The 22235-nt window shown below is 44.5% G+C and overlaps 2 protein-coding genes across 2 annotated transcripts in view; both read left to right on the top strand.

Moving 5' to 3' along the window:
* SLC17A9 (solute carrier family 17 member 9) overlaps positions 1–13101 on the top strand; it is a 34363-nt gene extending 21262 nt beyond the window's left edge. The window contains exons 10-13 of the mRNA XM_040436532.1: positions 6205–6320; positions 6425–6480; positions 7751–7780; positions 12214–13101. Of these exons, the coding sequence (XP_040292466.1) occupies positions 6205–6320; positions 6425–6480; positions 7751–7780; positions 12214–12371 (360 nt within the window). The 3' untranslated portion in view covers positions 12372–13101. The remainder of the gene's footprint in view (positions 1–6204; positions 6321–6424; positions 6481–7750; positions 7781–12213) is intronic.
* A 4412-nt stretch (positions 13102–17513) lies between these two features.
* LOC121005561 (Y-box-binding protein 2-A-like) lies at positions 17514–18479 on the top strand. The gene has a single exon (XM_040438336.1). It carries the CDS (start codon positions 17514–17516, stop codon positions 18477–18479), a length of 966 nt encoding a protein of 321 aa, XP_040294270.1.
* Positions 18480–22235: the final 3756 nt, after the last annotated feature.

Raw genomic sequence — 22235 nt, 5'->3', positions numbered from 1 at the left:
AGTGAAATTGCAATTATTTTTTATTTTTTGTGACTTTTTTTGTGACTTTTTTTGCGACTTTTTATATAGTCCCAATAGTAAATCTGTCTAGAGATTCATTTACATACGAAAACACGCCCACTTTCAGAAAAATGGCGAGCATAGTGCAGAGCAGAAAAAAGTTGCAAATTTGTGCGCAGTTTTAGCGTTTGCGCTTTTTTTTGCGACTTTTTCACTCCATTATTCTGACTTGAGCTAATGATAAATCTGGCCCAATATTTATGGCTCTGATTCTGTAGTTTACAGAAACACCCCATATGTGGCCGTAAACTGCTGTACGGGCACACGGCAGGGTGCAGAAGGAAAGGAATGCCATACGGTTTTTGGAAGGCAGATTTTGCTGGACTGTTTTTTTGACACCATGTCCCATTTGAAGCCCCCCTGATGCACCCCTAGAGTAGAAACTCCAAAAAAGTGACCCCATTTTAGAAACTACGGGATTAGGTGGCAGTTTTGTGTTGCTCTATATTACACTTTTTGTGAGGCACGGTACCAAGAAATAGCTGTTTTGGCACAGTTTTTATTTTTTGTTATTTACAACATTCATCTGACAGGTTAGATCATGTGGTATTTTTATAGAGCAGGTTGTCACGGACGCGACAATACCAAATATGACAACTTGTTTTGGTTGGTTGTTTCAGTTTTACATAACAAAGCATTATTTTTTTTTTTTTAATGATTCTTTAGTGTCTCCACATTCTGAAAGCCATAGTTTTTATTTCTTTTTTGGGCGACTGTCTTGTGTAGGGGCTCATTTTTTTTCGGGATGAGATGACGGTTTGGCACTATTTTGGAGTGTGTATGACTGTTTGATCGCTTGCTATTACACTTTTTGTGATGTAAGGTGACAAAAAATTGCTTTTTTTACACAGTTTTTTTTATTTAATTTTTTTTACAGTATTCTCCTGAGGGGGTAGGTCATGTGATATTTTTATAGAGCAGGTTATTACGGACGCAGCGATACCTAATATGTATTCTTTTGTTTTATTTATGTAAGTTTTACACAATAATATCATTTTTGAAACAAAAAAATAATCATGTTTTAGTGTCTCCATATTCTGAGCCATAGTTTTTTTTTTTTTTTGGGCGATTGTCTTAGGTAGGGGCTCATTTTTTGTGGGATGAGGTGATGGTTAGATTGGTACTATTTTGGTGGGCTTACGCCTTTTTGATCGCTTGCTGTTGTACTTTTAGTGATGTAAGCAGTGTTCCCTCTAAGCCTTCGCAGCTGCTGAGCGGGGTCGGCTCAGAGCTGGGCACAGCGCCATCAAATGTGGGCGATAGGAAAACCTAAGATAATTGTCACTTCAAAGAGCATACAAACCCCTGCACCATCCCGTACAATATACAGTATAGTCCTCTCTGTTATCACTGGACATTGCTCTCCATATATAAACCATACAGGGAAAAAAAATCTTTGTTCCAGAGAACTTACATAGAAAAACTAATAACCAAGAGGCTAAACAAAACCCAGTTTCTGACCCTTATGTTAAAACATAACTTTCATTTGATTGCTTTAATACCTAAAGGAAAAAAATAATTAAAAAAAGCTGCTGTTTCTCTAGATGACCTTATGTTGATAGTAGTGGTAATAGTCTCAAGGGTCTATAAAAGCAGCTACACTATTTTTACAAAGCATTGAAACTCTATTAACACTACTATCAACATAAGGTCATCTAGAGAAACCGTAGGTTTTTATTTATTTTTTCTTTCTCTTTAGGTGTTAAAACATAACTTTAATTAGATTGCTCTAACACCTAAATGGGAAAAATAAGAATTTTAAAAACCTGCTTTTTCTCTAGAAGATGACCTTATGTTAATAGTTAATAGTAGTGTTAATAGAGTCTCAAAGGTCTGTAAAAATAGTGTAGCTGCTTTTATAGACCATTGAGACTCTATTACCACTACCATAAACATAAGGTCATCTAGAGAAACAGCAGGTTTTTAAAATAATTTGGGGGATCTGTGGATGACACATTGTTATGGGAGATCTGTGGATGACACATTGTTATGGGGGACCTGTGGATAACACACACTGTTATGGGGGACATTATACAGGGGTAATATAACTGAGGGGTATCAGGTAAATTATACAGGGGGTAATATAACTAAGGGGTATCAGGGTACACTATACAGGGGTAATATAAGTTATATTACCCCTGTATAATAATGTCCCCTGATACCCCTTAGTTATAACTAAGGGGTATCAGTGTACATTATTATACAGGGGTAATATAACTTATATTACCCCTGTATAGTGTACACTGATACCCCTTAGTTATATTACCCCGCCCTGTATATTTTAACCTGATACCCCTCAGTTATATTATATAACTGAGGGGTATCAGGGTACATTATACAGGGGGTAATATAACTAAGGGGTATCAGGGTACACTATACAGGGGTAATATAACTGAGGAGGGCTATCAAGGACATTATACAGGGGTAATATAAGTTATATTACCTCTGTATAATGTCCCCTGATAGCCCTCCTAAGTTATATTACCCCTGTATAATAATGTCCCCTGATACCCCTTAGTTATATTACCCCTGTATAATAATGTACACTGATACCCCTTAGTTATTTTACCCCGCCCTGTATAATTTAACCTGATACCCCTCAGTTATATTATATAACTGAGGGGTATCAGGGTACATTATACAGGGGTAATATAACTAAGGGGTATCTATCAGGGTACATTATACAGGGGTAATATAACTAAGGGGTATCTATCAGGGTACATTATACAGGGGTAATATAAGTGAGGAGGGCTATCAGGGACATAATACAGGGGTGAGGGGTAAGATAAGTTATATTACCCCTGTATAATGTCTGATAGTAGCCTAGCCCTCCTCAGTTATATTACCCCTCCATGTACCCTGATACCCCTAGTTATATTACCCCCTGTATAATTTACCCTGATACCCCTCAGATATATTATATAACTGAGGGGTATCAGGGTAATACAGGGGACAACAGAGGATTCGTAGCACTGTGGGACAGGGGGGGGTACATACTTCTTTTTTTATATGCCCTCACCTCACCAGCTAGCAGGCGGCCAGGCGCGCAGGGTACTCAGATGCAGCGTATCGTAGCGTGACGTGACGTGACGTCAACTCAGCCTGCGCCGCACAGCACGCACTCCCTCTCTGCCTCCGGCGGGTCCAAAACTCCGCCCCCCTATTTGAATACTAGCCACCGCCCACCGGCAGCCCACAGCCAGGTATTGTAAATGAACTGACCGTGCGGCGGGCGGCGTCAGCCAGCAAAACAGACAGGGGAATCAGCTGGGGGCCGGCACAGCTGAGTGAGCGGGCATTATAGAATTGTGAGCGGGGCCACAATAATTGCTGCGCGGCCGCCCACTCGCGCAGCTTAGAGGGAACACTGGATGTAAGGTGACAAAAAAATGGTTTATTTAGCACAGTTTTTATTTTTTATGGTCTTCATCTGAGGGGTTAGGTCATGTGATATTTTTATAGAGCCGGTCGATACGGACGCAGTGATACCTAATATGTCAACTTTTTTTTTTTACCTATTTTTTAGCAATTTTTTTTTTCTTTATTTGGGGGAAATGCAGTTTTTCTTTTTTTACTTGAAACTTTTTTGAGGGAAAACATAATTTTTTAACATTTTTATTTTTTTTACTTTCTTTTTTGTCCCACTTTGGGACTTCAACTTTTGGGGATCTGATCCCCTTTACAATGCATTCCAATACTTCTGTATTGGAATGCATTGGCTGTATGAGTAATACAGTGTGCATTACTCATACAGCTTCCTGACTGTGAGATCCAGGGGGCTGGTTCTCACAGGCTCTTCACCGGAAGGCAGCGCCGATGCCTAAGGAAGCTGCCTTCCATGCCATCAGGTCCCCATTACAGCAGATTCCCCCCCCCCCCAGGAACTACCCGTAAACGCAGCAAACCGCAGGTCTGAATTGACCTGCGGTTTGCGGCGATTGCTGATACGGGAAGGGGGGGGGTCCTGTACATTGTCCCCCCCTGCACATTGTCCCGGGGTGCCTGCTGATTGATTTCAGCAGGCACCCAGTTCATGTGTCCTTAAGTACCGGGACATCATGACGTACCGGTACATCATGTGTCCCTAAGAGTTTAAAGGGGGTTGTCCCACCATAAGGACTTATCCACTATCTACAGGATAGGGGGATAAATATCTGACTGCAGGGCAGCCCTGCGATCATAGGAATGAGATGTCGGAGGAATAGAGTTGTGGTCCCGCATGTGTAAGCAGTGTATCGGGGTGGGATCCCCAGGATACAGTGAAGTCCCGAACGAGGAAAGCAACCGCAACACCAGCTTTTGCCAAAACAGAATTTTACTTAAAGGGGTTCTGCAGTTATTTTAAACTGATGGTCTATCCTCTGGATAGATCATCAGCATCTGATCGGCGAGGGTCCCGGGTGTCGGACCCCTACCGATCAGATGCTGATGATCTATCCAGACGATAGATCATCAGTTTAAAATAACTGTAGAACCCCTTTAAACGTGGCAATAAACACAAACACAAATGCTGGGAACATACAATAAATTTACATACATCTAACCTGAAGGCTGAGACCCTTGTGCTGCACAGCATGGCTCCCTCCGATGGATTACGGAGGATAGTGCAGTAATTTACCTACTGGCAGGCACAACTCAACTGCCACACCTTACCTGTTATTACCCTAAAAAAACAAGAACCATTGTTTAGGTGTGTGGTACGGGCTAGCCTGCACAGCTTACAATCTTACAAAGCTCTATTCCCCCTCCCATAACTGGTCCTGTAGCACGTGCCTGAGTATTCCTTCTGAGCAAAACGCCAGCCTGGCTTGAGTTCGTGAGAATTTTATCAGCTCTTCCATGTGAAATGTCACTTTAAGTTATGGAGTCCTTGAAATAAACAGTAGTAACACATGTGGCCTGACACAAACAGAAACCCTAACTAACTAACTACAGGCCTGGTCTCAGTCTCTAGGTGCCAACACTGTAATGAGGTGCGTGCACGATCTTACTGACCCGGGTCTGCTCTGCATCCGCTGGTGACTCTGAACCAAACAAATGTCTCTCTAACAAGCATGCGGAACCGCAGTGTATGTTGCTTTGTTCCTCTGCTCTCAGCAGCGTGCCTGGCGGCAATCCTCCTTCCTCTGGACAGAATCGGGGTCTTGGACACGATCAGCTTCACTTAGCTGCAGCTCTGGTCACTGAGGGATGCTCTCACACCTGGATGCCGTCAGATTCTCTTCTCACACAGTTCCTTAGTTTCACCTCCCTCTAAGATGGCTGCTCTCTCCTTTCTCCTCTCCAGACTCTGTGTAAACTTCACTTCTCTTATGAATATGGAGATATATGTGCAGTCTGTAGCTGTGTTTAGGAAACAGCGGCATCTTGTGACCAAACAGCAGAATGTCAGTCCAGAACATTTAATTTAATCTACACAAACAGTGTTCAGACAAGGAGAGCTGTTTCCCCATCTCACACATGCATGATGATGTTCCATTCAAAAGAGTTATCCCATGATTAATGTAAACAATGAAAATACGACATTATATTGTACTGGAGAATCTCTTTCTAACAAAGCTAGAACCATCCCTGTACCTCACATGGATCCAGAGATCTCCCCATTCATTGCTCTGCTAGGTTTATATCAAGATGGCAGCTCAGGAGGCATGTCCTTTCTGCTGCAGCTCTCTCCTTGTTACAGCTCAGCAGGCAGTTGAAGGATGGAACTGAGCATGTGCGGCCACCTCAGCAAGGTGGACAGAGAAATCAGAAAAACAACAAACAGGTGGCGCTATACAGATACATTTTATTGAATAACTCATTTGGCTATACTACATTTTTAATTCCATGCAATTACAAAAAATATTTAGATCCAAGTGCTTGTCTGCAGAACATTTTTCGTGAGACAACCCCTTTAACTCCATTGGCCTGCCAAGGAGAGGCATAGTTCATTGCTCGGATATCTCTGGCAGTCCCATAAAGTTGGAGTGGCAGCGAGCTTTTTTGTAGTGGCCTTTTAAGACATTTTTTTGTCCCTTGTCCCTTTTTTCTCATATGCACAAAAAAAAGTTAAAGGTTGTCAGGCAAGTTGAGCTCTGCTACTTCTCTATGCCCTTAGTGTTCTGTTTCTTAATTGTAATAGCGCTTGCTTTATGTTCACAGTTTTTTGGAATGGGGGTCTCCAGCCTCTTCGTCTTCTGCTTGGCTCACACAAACAGTTATTGTCAGGCTATTGTGTTTGCATCCGTGGCAGTGGGACTACAAACGTTTAACCACAGGTAGGGGTGCTGGAGCCTCTGGTGGCAGATATTGCGGCTCCTGCCAATCAACCACAGTCTCTTATAACATACACTGGGTAATATGACTTTTTTCCCCCTTACAGTGGTATAACGGTCAATGTTCAGGATCTTGCCCCGTCCTGTGCTGGCTTCCTTTTTGGTGAGTATATATGTTTTCTGAATAGTCAGAGGTCTGCAGGCATAGCCCTGGTTAAAGTGATTGTGCTTGGTGATGTAAGACTTGCATGGAAACCCATGTCATGAAGCTCCCGGTGCACAGTTTTTGGGCTGATGTTAATGCCAGATCAAGTTTGGAGTGAGCAGAGCGCCGGTGACTTTTATGCACTAAGCGCCTCGGCACTCGACCGGAGACTGTGCTCTGTAACTTTCCGTAGTCGGCCACTTCATAAATGAGATACTGCAGTTCCTAAACTCTTCCACTTTGCAATAAAATCGCTCCCAGATGATCCTGGAATGCCAAGGAGGGAAGAAATTGCATGAACTGACTTTAGTACGCCACTGGCATCCTGTTACTAGACCAAGCTGGAATTCAGTGACACATTTTCTACACAGTGGCGTACTAAAGGGGGGGGGGTACAATATATATTTTTTAAGTATGGGGGGGGGGGGGCACGCCAAAGAAAGGACCCGCCAAAGAAAGGACCCGCCTCGGGTGCCAAACACCCTAGGCACGCCACTGTTTCTACACCTGTGGCAATGGGACTGAATTCAGTGATTGAGGAGTGTCCCATTACTTTTGTCCATATTGTGTATCTTGTACTCGTCCTGAGTTCCATCCTGTATTATACTCCAGAGCTGCACTCACTATTCTGCTGGTGGAGTCACTGTGTAGGTACATTACTTATCCTGTACTGATCCTCAGTTACATCCTGTATTATACTCAGGAGCTGCACTCACTATTCTGCTGGTGGAGTCACTGTGTACATACATTACTTATCCTGTACTGATCCTGAGTTACATCCTGTATTATACTCAGGAGCTGCACTCACTATTCTGCTGGTGGAGTTACTGTGTACATACGTTACACTTAAATGCAAAAAGAGAACATGGATTGTACATCCACGTGCATTGATCTGTTGTTTCTCCGCATCATTTATAAACATGTACACAAAGCACTTTGTATACTCTTTCAAGTGGGTCCCTACTCTAATTTGGTGTAGTGGCGTGTGGTTACCACTGTCGCCATAACACAGAACCTACAGGTGGCAAGACCCAGCAGTCCAACAGCACTCTTGCTGTCAAGCTAAACCCCCTTGGTATTGGGCACATGTACAGATAAGCAATAGGTCAATGCATGGTATATCGATGTACGATCCATGTTCTCCTTTTTTGTATATATATATTTTTTAAACTTATCCAGTCAGGTTGATCTCTGTTTTATAACTTGTCCTCTTCACTTCTAATTTTAGGTGTGGCTAACACAGGAGGAGCGTTACTTGGTAAGTCATATACCAGTTAGAACAACTTGCCAGAGTTCACAGGATCCGGCCTAGCCAGATGCTGCTAGCTGGAACAGCCTGCCGGATCGGTTAAACACAAAGTACAGTTAGATCACACTAATAATGCAGGCTATCGCAGCTGTGCCTACATGATCACCACAAGAGCCTGCCGGTGATTGACGGCAGGCTTCGGCTAGCGTCAGAGATAACAGTGATTGCACCATCTAAGAGGTTTGTCAGAGTGACTGTCATTCCTGGGTGCAAATGTACTGATACAGTGCCCTGTTAAAGTATTCACCACTTGGTTTTTTACCTGTTTTGTTGCGTTACAACCTGGACTTAAGAGATGAACCCAGACATATCCCCTTCTTCCCCCACTCAGCCCCTTTAACATGCGCATCGGAGCATTTCATGCTCTGATGCTCTCCCTTGCCCTGCACTGAATAGCGCAAAGGGCTTTTTCTGGAGATCTGTGACAACCGGGCTCTCCATAGGTAAAGTAGGCGGAGGCTTCCGCCTACCAGTGTTCCCGGTGACGTCACCAGCACTAATGGGCGGGCCTTAGCGCTGCCCTAGCCTGTAAAACGGCTTGGGCAGCACTAAAGCCCGCCCATTAGTGCCGGTGATGTCACTGGGAACACTGCTAGGCAGAAGCCTCTGCTCAGCAGTGCAAAAATGTAAACAAAGAAGCCCTTGCCCTGCGCCATCTAGCATTTCATGCACTGATGCTCATGTTAGAGGGGCTGAGTGGGGAAAGATGGGGATATGTCCGGGTTTAGCTTTGAACCCAGACAACCCCTTTAAAATGGATGTTAATTTACATTGTATGTAATGGACCTGACAAAACAGTCCAAATTATAACAACTGAAAAGTTGTGAGTGACGAGGTACTTCCTCCCCCACAACTCTGAATACGAATATGCAATCAAAAGGGACACATGATTTCTGTATAAATGCACTGGTTCTGAAAGGCCCCATAGTCTTCTCCAACACTACTAAGCAAGGATCATGAAGACCAAGGAACTCTCCAAACTGGTCAAGGACAATGTTATGGAGTAGTATAGATCATTGTTGGGTTTTAAAACTATCCTGAACTTTGAATATCCCACAGAGCACCATTGAATCCATTATAACAGAATATGGAACAAATATAAACCTGACAAGTAACACCCACCAAAACTCACAGAATGGGCAAGAAGAACATTCATGACAGATTCACCAAGGAGACCAATGATAACACTGAAGGAACTCCAAAGATCCACAGCGAAAATGAAAGCATCTGTCCATTGGCCACTATATTTATGGAAGAATGGCCAGAAAAAAAAGCCATTTTTTATAGAAAAACATAAGATAAAATGTTTAGAGTTTGCTGAATCGTATGTGGCAGATTTCCTAAACTCATAGAAGAAGGTTGATGAGGCTAAAATTGAACTTTATGGCCAACATTGGAAATGCTATGTGTGGTGCAAACCCAACACAGCAAGAACACCATTCCCACAGTGAAGCATGGTGGTGGTAGCAACCTGCTGTGGAGAGACTTTTTATCGGTAGGGACTGGAAAACTGGTCAGGATTGAAATAAAGATGGATGACCGTAAATACAGGGAAATCCTGTTTCAGTCTGCCATAGATTTGAGACTAGGATGAAGGGTCACCTTCAAGCAGGTCAATGACCCTAAGCATAGTGGTAAAAGCTAGTCAATGACCTAGTCAAAGCCCAGACCTCAATCCAACTGAGAATCCATGACATGACTTGACTGCCGTACACTAACACAACCATGTTGTAGAACTTCAGCTTTACAAAGAAGAGTGGGCAAAAATCCCAGTGTCTGGATGTGCTAAGCTAATAGAGACATCTGTAACTGAAGCTAAGGGCTCTTTCACACGACCGTTTTTTTTTTTCCGTTTGGCGGGGTGTTTTTTGCGTTCCGTATACGGAACCATTCATTTCAATGGTTCCGCAAAGAAAACGGAATGTACTCTGTATGCATTCCGTTTCCGTATTTCTGTTTTTCCGTTCTGTTGAAAGATAGAACATGTCCTATATTTGGCCGCAAATCACGTTCCGTGGCTCCATTAAAGTCTATGGGTCCGCAAAAATAACGGAATGCATACGGAAATGCATCCGTATGTCTTTCGTATACGTTCCGTTTTTTGCGGAACCATCTATTGAAAATGTTATGCCCAGCCAAATTTTTTCTATGAAATTACTGTATACTGTATATGCCATACGGAAAAACGGAACGGAAACGGAAACACAACGGAAACAAAAAACGGAACAACGGATCCGTTTAAAACGGACCGCAAAACACTGAAAAAGCCATACGGTCGTGTGAAAGAGGCCTAAAAGTGGCTTTACAAAGTATTGACATTCAGGGGGTGAACACTTATGCATTTGCTCATAAAGGTTCTCTATTTTTTGTCTTAATTATTGTTTGTGTCACAGTTAAAAATATTCTGCGACTTCAAAGTGGCAGGCATGTTGTGTAGTTCAAATGGTACAAACCACAAAAAAATAAATTTTTTAATTCCAGTTTTGATACAATAAAACAGGAAAAACACCAAGGGGTGAATACTTTCATGAGGCACTGTAAATGTGACCATTGAAGGAAATTTGCTAAAGGAAAATCTATGTTATGGCTGTTAGAATACGGCAACCCAAAGCAAAAAGAAAAAAATAAAAGTTGTAAAGCCAGACAAAAAACCATTGCGTGCAGCTATTTTTGACTAGCTGAATTCCGGAATTTATGCCGTGGAATGGGCGGATCCCCGCTGTTCCTATTATAGTCAAAGGGGTCCGGCGGGCACATGTAATTCCAGAGAACTCCGGCAGGTTATTCTCTGCCCGCCGAATTGCTGTGACGCATGTATGAAAGTAATCCTACTGATCCATACAGTAAAGGTAACTCATCATTTTTAGCACACAGTGAACAGCATAAAAACAAAACAAAAAAAATAAATAGCAGAATTGCATTTATTTTTTTATTTTTTTAAATCTCACCCCACAAGATTCCCCCCCCCCCTGTTTTTCAATACATGATATGGTAAGTTATAGGGAGCCTTTAAAAATACAACTTCAAGCCCTTATATGTGAATGGAAAACTAAAAAAAAATGAATGGCTCTTAAAGGTGTGAAGGAAAAACAAAATATATTTGTGGCACCAAGGGGTTAAATTTGTTTTAAACTTTTAGGTCATGCCCTTCCTGGAAAACCTCTAACTACCTAATACTTCTCACATTTTTGTTACCGGTTCCTCTCCTTTCTGGAGAGTTTGCTGCAATGTGTCAGTGCAGGGAAAATGTATCAGTCTGGAGTCTGTTTAGCTCACAGAGAGGATCCATCTGTAGCAAATCTTCAGCTGTGAGATGTCTTTGGTGTGTACAGGAGAGCTGTACAAGTTTGCGTAGTTGTGATCCCGGACTTTTTTGGTCCAAGATCCTGAATTTATACCCTTTTTTGCCACAAGATGTCTCCATAACACGACAAGTGATCTCCGTCTGGCATTGTACTGGGCACACAAGGTGGACCTTTTCCTCCTTGCATGAACGTGTTGATCCTTACATTTGACATGGGTGCCATAGGTTCTTAGATGCTAAGGACTCTCTGCTCCTTGGCCCTTATGAATTTGTCATTCAGTAATTCTCATTGTAACGAATGGAGCTTTATACTTTCTAGAAGGCAATTGTCACAGTATTACTAATAGTTAACAATTAAAGGGGATATATGGTTTTGAGAACAAATGTATCTCCCAGAAGCATCCATTATATTGGTCAACGTTTCAGTCCTCCATTGCCCTGTGGTTGGGAGTTAAAAGCTGGATTCCCTTTGTCAGGCTATTAGGCCTTATTCAGACATCAGTGTTTGGTCAGTGATTTCCATCAGTGATTGTGAGCCAAAACTAGGATTGGAGCCTCTCTCATCTGTGTTTTAGAGCCGCTCCCGTTTTTGGCTCAAAATCACTGATGGAAATCACAGACCAAAAAACTGACTTGTGAATGAGGCTTAAACCAGTTAAAACCACTGTAGGGCTATCTTTTACTGGATAGTACCTATATTGGTGTGCCCTATGTGGTGTTCAATGAACTATACAATATAGTGCATATATATCAATGTTATACAGTGTGGTGCCATACAGTTGTCTACCTAACAGTGCAGAAATAATATATTGTACAGTACCCTAAGCTACTACTATCATGCATTGCTCAAATAAGACTGCCATGTAGTGCCAAACAGCTCCATACATGAAGTCCTCTAACAACAGTGCCATACAATGTCTAAATAAAAAGCTATACATTTCATATTAAAATGGTGGACATTTGCCTTTAGTTCCAGGACAGGACAACCCGTTAAGAAAGGTTGACTAATATGCCCTGTGTTACCTTCATTCTTATGTGAAATTATTCATTTATTTTTCCCTTTTTTTTGTTACCCTAGGTGTAGTTTGGGTCTATCTCTCTGGTTACCTCATAGAGACCACTGGTTCCTGGGGTCCCATGTTCCATCTGGTGGTTGCTGTGAATGTGTTGGGTTTAATTGTGTTTTTGGAGTTTGCCAAATCTGAGAGAATGGACATTGAAACGATCCACATCTAACTGGGCAAGGTCAAATGGAGAAGTTATAATTAATCAAGACCAGGTGGATCTGCAGAACATTCATGGCACCAAGGTTCCGTAAGGCCCCAGAGGTGCATTGCCACTTCTGCACCTTGCTACTATTGTTAATGGGCTAGTATAATGTCATCAGATGTATTTATTTCCGGATCCTGCAAAATGTGTATTCATAATCCTGTTATGTAACTGTTTACATGTAATGTGCCTGGTCTGCCAGCAGGTGGCAGCAAACATGGCAGAGCTACAGGTACAGAGAATGGAGCTTTTCCTTCCATTCTAACACCCCCTCTGTGGTGTGGTGGGCGTGTCCCACTTGCTGCAGGAAGGGTGGAGTTCTAGTGAGAGTTAGTTCAGTTCAGCTTACCCCTTCCTAGGGGAAAGGTCGAGTGGAGAGTACCCCCTGCTAGGGGAAGGAAGCAGGAGCCCGTCCCTACTGGATGAGCCCTGCCTTGGTCAGCTTGAGCACCTTCAGCTCAGCTGGACCTGGAGGCCACAGCAAGAAGCCTCAGAAACCAGGAATAAAGTGTTCCCTGGACAAAGCTAGAGACAGACCAGATTAAAAAGTGAAGTTCAGCCTAAAGAGGAAGCAGAGTTCTATAGCTATCCTGTTAGCACAGCAGAGCCAGAGAGAAACAGACGTAGCAGAGAGGAGTTTGCCTGCCACAGTTAATGCCAAAGCCTGCTGGAAATCAAGACAAAGTCTGTAAATCGTTTGAAGGAAAGTTTATGCAAAGTAAAGCTGCTGTTCAACTATATGCAAGGTCTGGACTCAATTTATTTCATCATCCCCTACTACTGATACCCCTTTTTTCTGCTTCGGACGACAACACCTGGGGCTCCAGCGTATCCAGGTAGGAGCACCGTGACACGTGCACACCAACATTAAGGGACATTTAGGTCACTCTACACCACTGTCCATCCCTACACCTGGGTACCATCTACCACAGTATCACTAAAAGGGGCCCTGTGCCCTTGTTGCTTCACTGCAACTGGCGTCACGACAAACTTTCACTAAAAGGGACCCCTGGCCCCCGTCCAGTCCGTCGCAGTTCCATCTTGGTTCGTTTACTGTGTTTTCTCAAGATGCCAAAACAATCATGTCAACCAAAGAACTTCAGTTAAGGTACCTCTAGTGGCCAAGAAAGGATAAAAACATAAATTTGGTGATATCAACCATAATGACTCCATGGAAGATATGGAGAACCCAGAAGTCGTTGACATATTTTATGTATTTAATTTATTATATACCACAAAGAACTTGATATAAAAACTGATGGCTGTGAACATACATGACCTAATGGATAATTCTGTCATGTCACTTGTTCCCTCAGTGTAAGGCCTCATGCACATGGCCGTTGTTTTGGTCCACATCCGAGCCGCCGTTTTGGCGGCTCGGATGTGGACCCATTCACTTCATCGGGGCCACAAAAGATGCGGACAGCACTCCGTGTGCTGTCCGCATCCGTTGCTCCGTTCCGTGGCCCCGCTAAACAAATATAACATGTCCTATTCTTGTCAGTGCTTTGCGGACAAGAATAGGCATTATATTAAAGGCTGTCCGTGCCGTTCCGCAAATTGCGGAACGCGCACGGATGCTATCCGTGTTTTGCGGATCCGCGATTTGCAGACCGCAAAATGCCATGGTCGTGTGCATGAGGCATAAACCAACACTATGAACACCCAATCCCACCATGCCTGTCATCAACTGGAAGTCCCAAATTGACTCAACATAGGTCACAATACAAGTGGATGAATGTCCGCAAATAAAATATTGCATTTTTAAGGTTTTAGTCTGGTTTATTTACACACAGCAATGGTGGCATAAAACTATGGCTAGAGATATATTCACCTTATGTCTCTGCTCTTTCTCCATCTACAGCAATGTACTTACTTCACATGTCTCCTCCATGTGCAGGGTTATACAAACATCACAGGTTTTGTCTCTCTCCATCACAGAGGTATAAGCACCTTATTGGTCTCTTCTCCTTGTACAGAGGTATACACCCCTCACTGGTCTCTTCCCCTCCTTGTACAGAGGTATACGCACCTCATTGGTCTCTTCCCCTCCTTGTACAGAGGTATACACACCTCACTGGTCTCTTCCACTCCATGTACAGAGGTATACACACCTCACTGGTCTCTTCCACTCCTTGTACAGAGGTATACACACCTCACCGGTCTCTTCCCCTCCTTGTACAGAGGTATACACACCTCACTGGTCTCTTCCCCTCCTTGTACAGAGGTATACACCCCTCACTGGTCTCTTCCACTCCTTGTACAGAGGTATACGCACCTCACTGGTCTCTTCCACTCCTTGTACAGAGGTATACACACCTCACTGGTCTCTTCCACTCCTTGTACAGAGGTATACACACCTCACTGGTCTCTTCCACTCCTTGTACAGAGGTATACGCACCTCACTGGTCTCTTCCACTCCTTGTACAGAGGTATACACACCTCACTGGTCTCTTCCACTCCTTGTACAGAGGTATAAGCACCTTATTGGTCTCTTCTTCTTGTACAGAGGTATACGCACCTCATTGGTCTCTTCCACTCCTTGTACAGAGGTATACACATCTCACTGGTCTCTTCCACTCCTTGTACAGAGGTATACACACCTCACCGGTCTCTTCCCCTCCTTGTACAGAGGTATACACACCTCACTGGTCTCTTCCACTCCCTGTACAGAGGTATACGCACCTCACTGGTCTATTCCCCTCCTTGTGCAGAGGTATACATGTAATGCCCCACCTGGTTCACCAGCAGATGGCAGCAATAATGGCAGAGCTGCCTAGCTCAGAATGGAACCTTCTATCAATTCTGGTCCTCTAGAGAGGGAGGAGTTCAGTTAGCTACGAGTTAGTTGGGTCTACCCCCTGTAAGGGAAAGGGTGTGCATCAGGCCCTCATCCCTGCTGGACGAGCCCTGCCAAAGTCAGCAGAGTACCATCAGCTCTGCAGGAGCAAGAGAGAAAAGCCAAGAGCCTCAGAAGCCAGGAGGAAAGGTTCCCTGATAAAGACAATGAGGATAAAGATACAGATAAAGACTGAGTCAGACTACAGAAAGCTAAGTTCAGCAGAAAGGAAAAGTTTCTCTTTAATCCTGATAGCATAGTAGAGCCGAGTGTGCTTGCCTGCCAGAACTAATGCCAAAACTTGCTGGTAACCAAGATAAAGTTGGAAGATTGTTTCCCTGATGAAAGTTTATTCCATTCAAGCTGTTATCAACTATATACAAGTCTGGACTCAATTCATTTCTTCATCCTTTTTCTTCAACTATCCATTGCACTGCTGTGGACAACCATGCCTGGGGTCTCAGGATATCCAGGTAGGAGCACTGTTACATGTACACAGCCACACCTAAAGGGACATTATAGGCTGCCCTTACACCACTCTGGCATTCCTACACCTGGGTACCACCATCACCATCTACTTAGGAGGACTCCATCCATTGTTGCGGAAATGCAACTGGCGTCACAACAAAACACTTATAACACCTTAAAGGGACCCCTAGCGACCTTGTGTCCAGCCCGCTACATACACACCTCACTGGTCTCTTCTTCTTCTTGTACAGAAGTATACACACATTACTGGTCTCTTCTCTACCTTGTACAGAGGTATACACACCTCATGGGTTTTGTCATCTCCAGGTACAGAGATATACGTGTAGTTTCCCACTAGGTAAATGTGGGCACTACACAAGGGTCAATTGGGCCACGTTGTTCTCCACCTTCTGTGGGACAGTGGCAGTGTATTTCACAGTACATTTTAATGCATTTTAATGTGTATTTAATGTGTATTTTTCCTGTGATATGTGCAGCAGGCCTATTATGGTGTAGTTTAATATCCTAGACACTAGAGGGAGCTAGGGAGCCCCTAGTATATATATTCAGACCCAGACAGGGAGTAGTGAGTCTGTGTAGTCAGGATTCTGTGGAGAGACAAGCTGAGGGCCTCCTCCTGACATGCAGCTAGACAGTCCAGGCTTCTAGTTGCCACCAGGAGGCCAGTGAAGGATTATAGCCTGCCTGAAGTTCCTGAGCCTTTGTTAGCTCAGAAGATTCACCCCAAGAGAAGAGTTTGCCTCCTGGGAGAAACCTGCAGTTCCCTAACCAGAGCAGAGCAGAGCCAGTGTTCCAGCTAGTCAAGTAAGCTGAAGGGCAGAAGGATCATTAAGCTAAAGCAAGGGATATATACCTGAGGAGGATTGCTACCAAGGATAAAAGCCAGCATTAGGGCTTACGGGCCTTGGGATACAGACAGCCAGGATACCTGAGAAATAGTGCAGCCTGGTCTGTGAGTGATAATTTTTACCCTCTGAGTATCTTGCAAAGAACATTATCTGCCATTTATGTCAAGCCTGCTATTGATTAATGCTGCAAAGTGGAACTGAACCTAAATTGTATAAAGTTTGAACTGTTTCCAGTAAAGAAAAGTTTGGTTCACCACAACACTGTGTTCCTCACTTATTACAACTATAAATCGGTCTGCCACCGTTACAGGCACTGGCGTCACGAATCTTAAAGGGACCTTGCCCTAGGCACATTAAACATCTGCAACATCCAGGGCACCTCATCCACCATCAGGCCTGGTCCCTATATACAGAGAGTGCCCCAGAGGACTTCTGTGCCAGCCTCTCTATCACTGCTGTACGCTGCCCAGGGTCATCCTACAAACTGTGAGTAACCCATAGCAACCCTCGTTTGCCTAAGTAACCGTGACCTCACATCGCTATACCATGCAGGCCTGCATACCGCATATTTTGGCGTCGCGAACAGGATCCGATCATTCCTGCACCATTGCGGAATTTAAAACTGTGTGCCATTGTATGCCCAAAAAGTGATTAAGCCATACTTGTTTATTGAGGAAAATTTCTGGGCCAAAGGACTGTAAAATTTGCGGTGTGAAGCTGTGTTTTATGGACTGTTTTGCTGTTTTAAAGTCACCGCTTGCTGTTAGTGAATAGACAGCGTTGTGCTCAAAGATGGCCGCCTAAACTGACTGAAATTAATTGGTGCGCCATCTCTAACTGTTGTTGGCGGGAAAAATTGGCGCCTTCTGCTAAAAAGTGCGGGAAAGACTATATGTCCGCGCCACCTCCCTGTCTACAAATCTGGAAAGGAGAATGGGGGTGGTGGTGGCCTTTGACAAGAACCGAGGCTTCGGTTTTATTAAGGACTATACGACCGGCAGGGATTTATATGTGAACCGAAGATCCGTCAAACGGAGTTACCTCCCTGAACATTTGCCTAACCTCCGCGAGGGAGAGGAGGTAGAGTTCACCCCTGCTGAGGGCCTGCGAGGCCCCTACGCTTCCGCCGTGACTCGTCCCAGACAGAAGTCTGAAGATTGGGAGGAGTCCGAGGAATGTGCCAGTCCGGAACGTGAACCGGAGCGCCCAGCAGAACCGGCGCACAATACGTTTCAAGAGCGAGGCTCTTTCATTGGCCCGAACGTGTTCTGGCAGCCTACTGTCGTAGAGAAATGGGTGAGCCCGTATCCTTCACCAGAACTGCCCCGCCGGGAGAAGACTATAAAGGAACTAGAAAATCTGGAGCGGTTTCATGCTGCACTGGACAGCATTCGCCAGGGAAAAAGGGCAGATGCGGCGCCAGAACCTGCAGCGGCCGTGCCCGACAGTCCGGAGTCCTTACCTGACCCTGCGGTGACATCGGAAAATCCCTGCAGCGACGCAACGTCCGAGAACCTGGAGGACCAGATCGTGCGACTGGAACTCCAGCTGAGAGGCCTGCGCCAGCTTGCCGCCTCCAAGATACCGTCTCCGCCACTTGAAAGGAAAAGGGCAACTAAGGACTCAGACGTCTCTGAGCCAGAGATAAGGGTGTCTATCCCTACCAGCCGGTCATCCATTGTAACTGTCGCTGCTGTCGCGGCGCCAAGGAGACTTACCTATGCCAGACACCATTGCGTGCAATCGGTGACACCTGAACCCACAGAGCCTCCTGCTGCGGTTGTACCTAGACCAGCGGGGCCTCCAACTGTAACCATGCCTGGGCCGATGCAGCCACCGACCATAATTACCCCTAGGCCTATGGGGCCTATACCAGTAAGGGGACCATTCATGCTTTAGCTGCCGCCCAATACTATTTTGTGGGCCCATCCTTATGTGGACCCTCGTGTCCGGCCCAGTTTGCAGGCAGAACCGGGATGTGCCACTAATGTACAAAGTGGAACTGATACACACCTGTAGGTAGGCCTGCCAGGCCATTATTCTGCTGATTTCTTTTGCTGAGGCTTTAACCCTTCCAGGACAGGAGTCCTTTGTTTTGGTCCCATGTTGCTGCTGCCAGTTACCCACGGCTCACTGGTGGTGGTAGGCCACTGAAATTACTAATTGCTACAAGGCCATACTGTTTACAGGACCTCCTGCCTGCTTCAAAGAACTTAAAGCCAAGTTGTGACTATTTTATTTTGCACCTTAACCCTTTCAACCCCCTTTTCAGGTTGATTAAGGGACATTACAATTTACAAATGCCTAACTAGGCAATAGAACCTGTCTTGACCCAGGTATAAATTAATACTTCACTTTTAATATAATTCGCTAAAAATTGAAATGTACTGGACATGTGTGCAATTACACTCTTTAATTGAAATTAGACAAGACCAAGAAATAATAAATTAAAAACACAATGCACCTCTGCACTGTGAGTGGCATGCAGTGCACAGTGAAAGTGTGAGAAATGTGCACTATCTACCACCTTGTATGGTTATGCACAATTTGCTACTAGTAACTCCACCGAGAGGATGACACTACCACAGCACCATGTGTGGCTCACTTGTAACAAAAATTAGTTGTGATGACAACTTGATAAGCTAGTAGGGGAGTAGTGATTAATCCCTCTACATACATAGGGCTTTGCTGATAGGAGAAAGCAGCAACGTGGGGGACCGTTACAGCCAACTCAGTGCCCAGCAGTGGTCGCCCTATTAATTAAACAGTGAGACCGACACAACACCATCAATGTCTGGCCGCTAGGTGCTAATGCAGTGGAGAGGTGCAGAGCAGTTTAAAATCTACAGCTGTCCCCCGACATGTTTCGCCAGTGTTCTGGCTTCTTCAGGGGCAATGGACAGCAATGAGTGGCCGCAGCCACCTGGAGGTTTAAATAGTATGTATGTTGCTATTGGCACATTGGACTACCTATCAGGCGCATCGCTCGTGACCGGAGCGGGACCAATAGGAGCCATATACTAGAAGTCAACCAGTGGAGAGCCTGCACGTCACCTCACTGACTTCGTCAGCGGTGACGTATTATATCCACAGCGGCTGCGCAGAGGGCAAGAAGAAACCCATTGAGGCCGACGCCTACTTACGTCACCGAATGGCCTCGTCATCAGCTACTACTATACTGGATGGCCCGCGCATGGCTCCCCAGCTAGCAGCCGCTGCGCATGTACTGCGCGTCTCAAAGTGCGCACGGACTTACACTTCGGTGAATGGTAACCCGCCTGCGCAAGTGAATTGTGCGCAGGAGTTTAGGATTAAATCCCATAGTAAGTAAACCGACAGTGTCCATTACCGCTGGAATCGGCAGGGTCCACTACTAGACGATCACCACTCAAAAACTATATCTGCTATCCAGTTGTATTAGAACAGGATCAAGTTAACGTCTAGGACCATAAAGCTTGTTGATAATGCTGCAGTTAAGGGCATATTTATGCCACCATTCGCAGCCAAGCAACCAAAAACTGTCATTAGGCCATGGCACCTAATCTAAAGCTTATGCACTGCATAATAGTTAATTAAGTGACTTATACACAACAGGTGGATGAGGTGGTTAGGTGCATTGGCACCTATGATGCCGGAATGATTATATCTTCCGTATACTTAAAAAGCATTGGCATGTTCTGTGGGCAGATAACGACTTAAGATCTGTTATCACACAGAATCCAAGCGTGACCTACCGTCGAGGTAGGAATTTGAAGGACCTTTTGGTCCACAGTTATCTTTCTCCCGCTTTGCCTAAAACTACCTGGCTAAAGTCTAATGCAGTGGGTACTTACCCTTGTGAGGACTGTGTCTTCTGTCCTCTTGTCCAAAAATGTCGATCCTTCACGAACCCTGTAGATAGCAAAGAATATCAGATAACACAATACATCAATTGCAAGACCAAGGGCATTGTCTATGCTATCCAATGTCCGTGTTCCAAGCTCTATGTTAGAAAGACATCACAGGAGTTCAGGAGAAGGATCTGTCAGCACATTAGCAGTATTAATACTAAAGCAGATACCTCGGTCTCTAGGCACGTCAGAGCCTATCATGGAGGCAACTATAAGTCATTAAAATTTTGGGGTATTTGTAAAAAAAAACTGGGTGCCAGGAAAGGTGACCTGGATTCCATCCTCCTGCAGGAAGAAACCAGGTGGATATATCGACTTGATAGTTTGAGTCCCAAAGGGCTCAATGAAGGATTTGCTTTCACTGCATTCCTCTGATGACAATAAAAACCAAAAAAGGAGAACTTTTGAAATTTCCCGTTTTGTGTTCTATTCAAAAAATTTTGGTATATCTGTATACTTGTCAATGTTTATGTTAGTGTTTTGATTCAAGCCCAGGAATTTTGTGGGTGTACCTCATCCACCTGAAAGGACGAGGTCTGTCCTAGGTTCTAAGTAGTAACTACGCTATAATATACTATATTTACAGTTATTTGTGTATAAGTCACTTAATTAACTATTATGCAGTGCATAAGCTTTAGATTAGGTGCCATGGCCTAATGACAGTTTTTGGTTGCTTGGCTGCGAATGGTGGCATAAATATGCCCTTAACTGCAGCATTATCAACAAGCTTTATGGTCCTAGACGTTAACTTGATCCTGTTGTTCTAATACAACTGGATAGCAGATATAGTTTTTGAGTGGTGATCGTCTAGTAGTGGACCCTGCCGATTCCAGCGGTAATGGACACTGTTGGTTTACTTACTATGGGATTTAATCCTAAACTCCTGCGCGCAATTCACTTGCGCAGGTGGGTTACCATTCACCGAAGTGTAAGTCCGTGCGCACTTTGAGACGCGCAGTACATGCGCAGCGGCTGCTAGCTGGGGAGCCATGCGCGGGCCATCCAGTATAGTAGTAGCTGATGACGAGGCCATTCGGTGACGTAAGTAGGCGTCGGCCTCGATGGGTTTCTTCTTGCCCTCTGCGCAGCCGCTGTGGATATAATACGTCACCGCTGACGAAGTCAGTGAGGTAACGTGCAGGCTCTCCACTGGTTGGCTTCTAGTATATGGCTCCTATTGGTCCCGCTCCGGTCACGAGCGATGCGCCTGATAGGTAGTCCAATGTGCCAATAGCAACATACATACTATTTAAACCTCCAGGTGGCTGCGGCCACTCATTGCTGTCCATTGCCCCTGAAGAAGCCAGAACACTGGCGAAACATGTCGGGAGACAGCTGTAGATTTTAAACTGCTCTGCACCTCTCCACTGCATTAGCACCTAGCGGCCAGACATTGATGGTGTTGTGTCGGTCTCACTGTTTAATTAATAGGGCGACCACTGCTGGGCACTGAGTTGGCTGTAACGGTCCCCCACGTTGCTGCTTTCTCCTATCAGCAAAGCCCTATGTATGTAGAGGGATTAATCACTACTCCCCTACTAGCTTATCAAGTTGTCATCACAACTAATTTTTGTTACAAGTGAGCCACACATGGTGCTGTGGTAGTGTCATCCCCTCGGTGGAGTTACTAGTAGCAAATTGTGCATAACCATACAAGGTGGTAGATAGTGCACATTTCTCACACTTTCACTGTGCACTGCATGCCACTCACAGTGCAGAGGTGCATTGTGTTTTTAATTTATTATTTCTTGGTCTTGTCTAATTT

Source organism: Bufo bufo, chromosome 6 (genome assembly GCF_905171765.1).
Source record: "Bufo bufo chromosome 6, aBufBuf1.1, whole genome shotgun sequence".
Lineage (NCBI taxonomy): Eukaryota > Metazoa > Chordata > Amphibia > Anura > Bufonidae > Bufo > Bufo bufo.
This window is presented reverse-complemented; position numbering and strand designations above follow the sequence as displayed.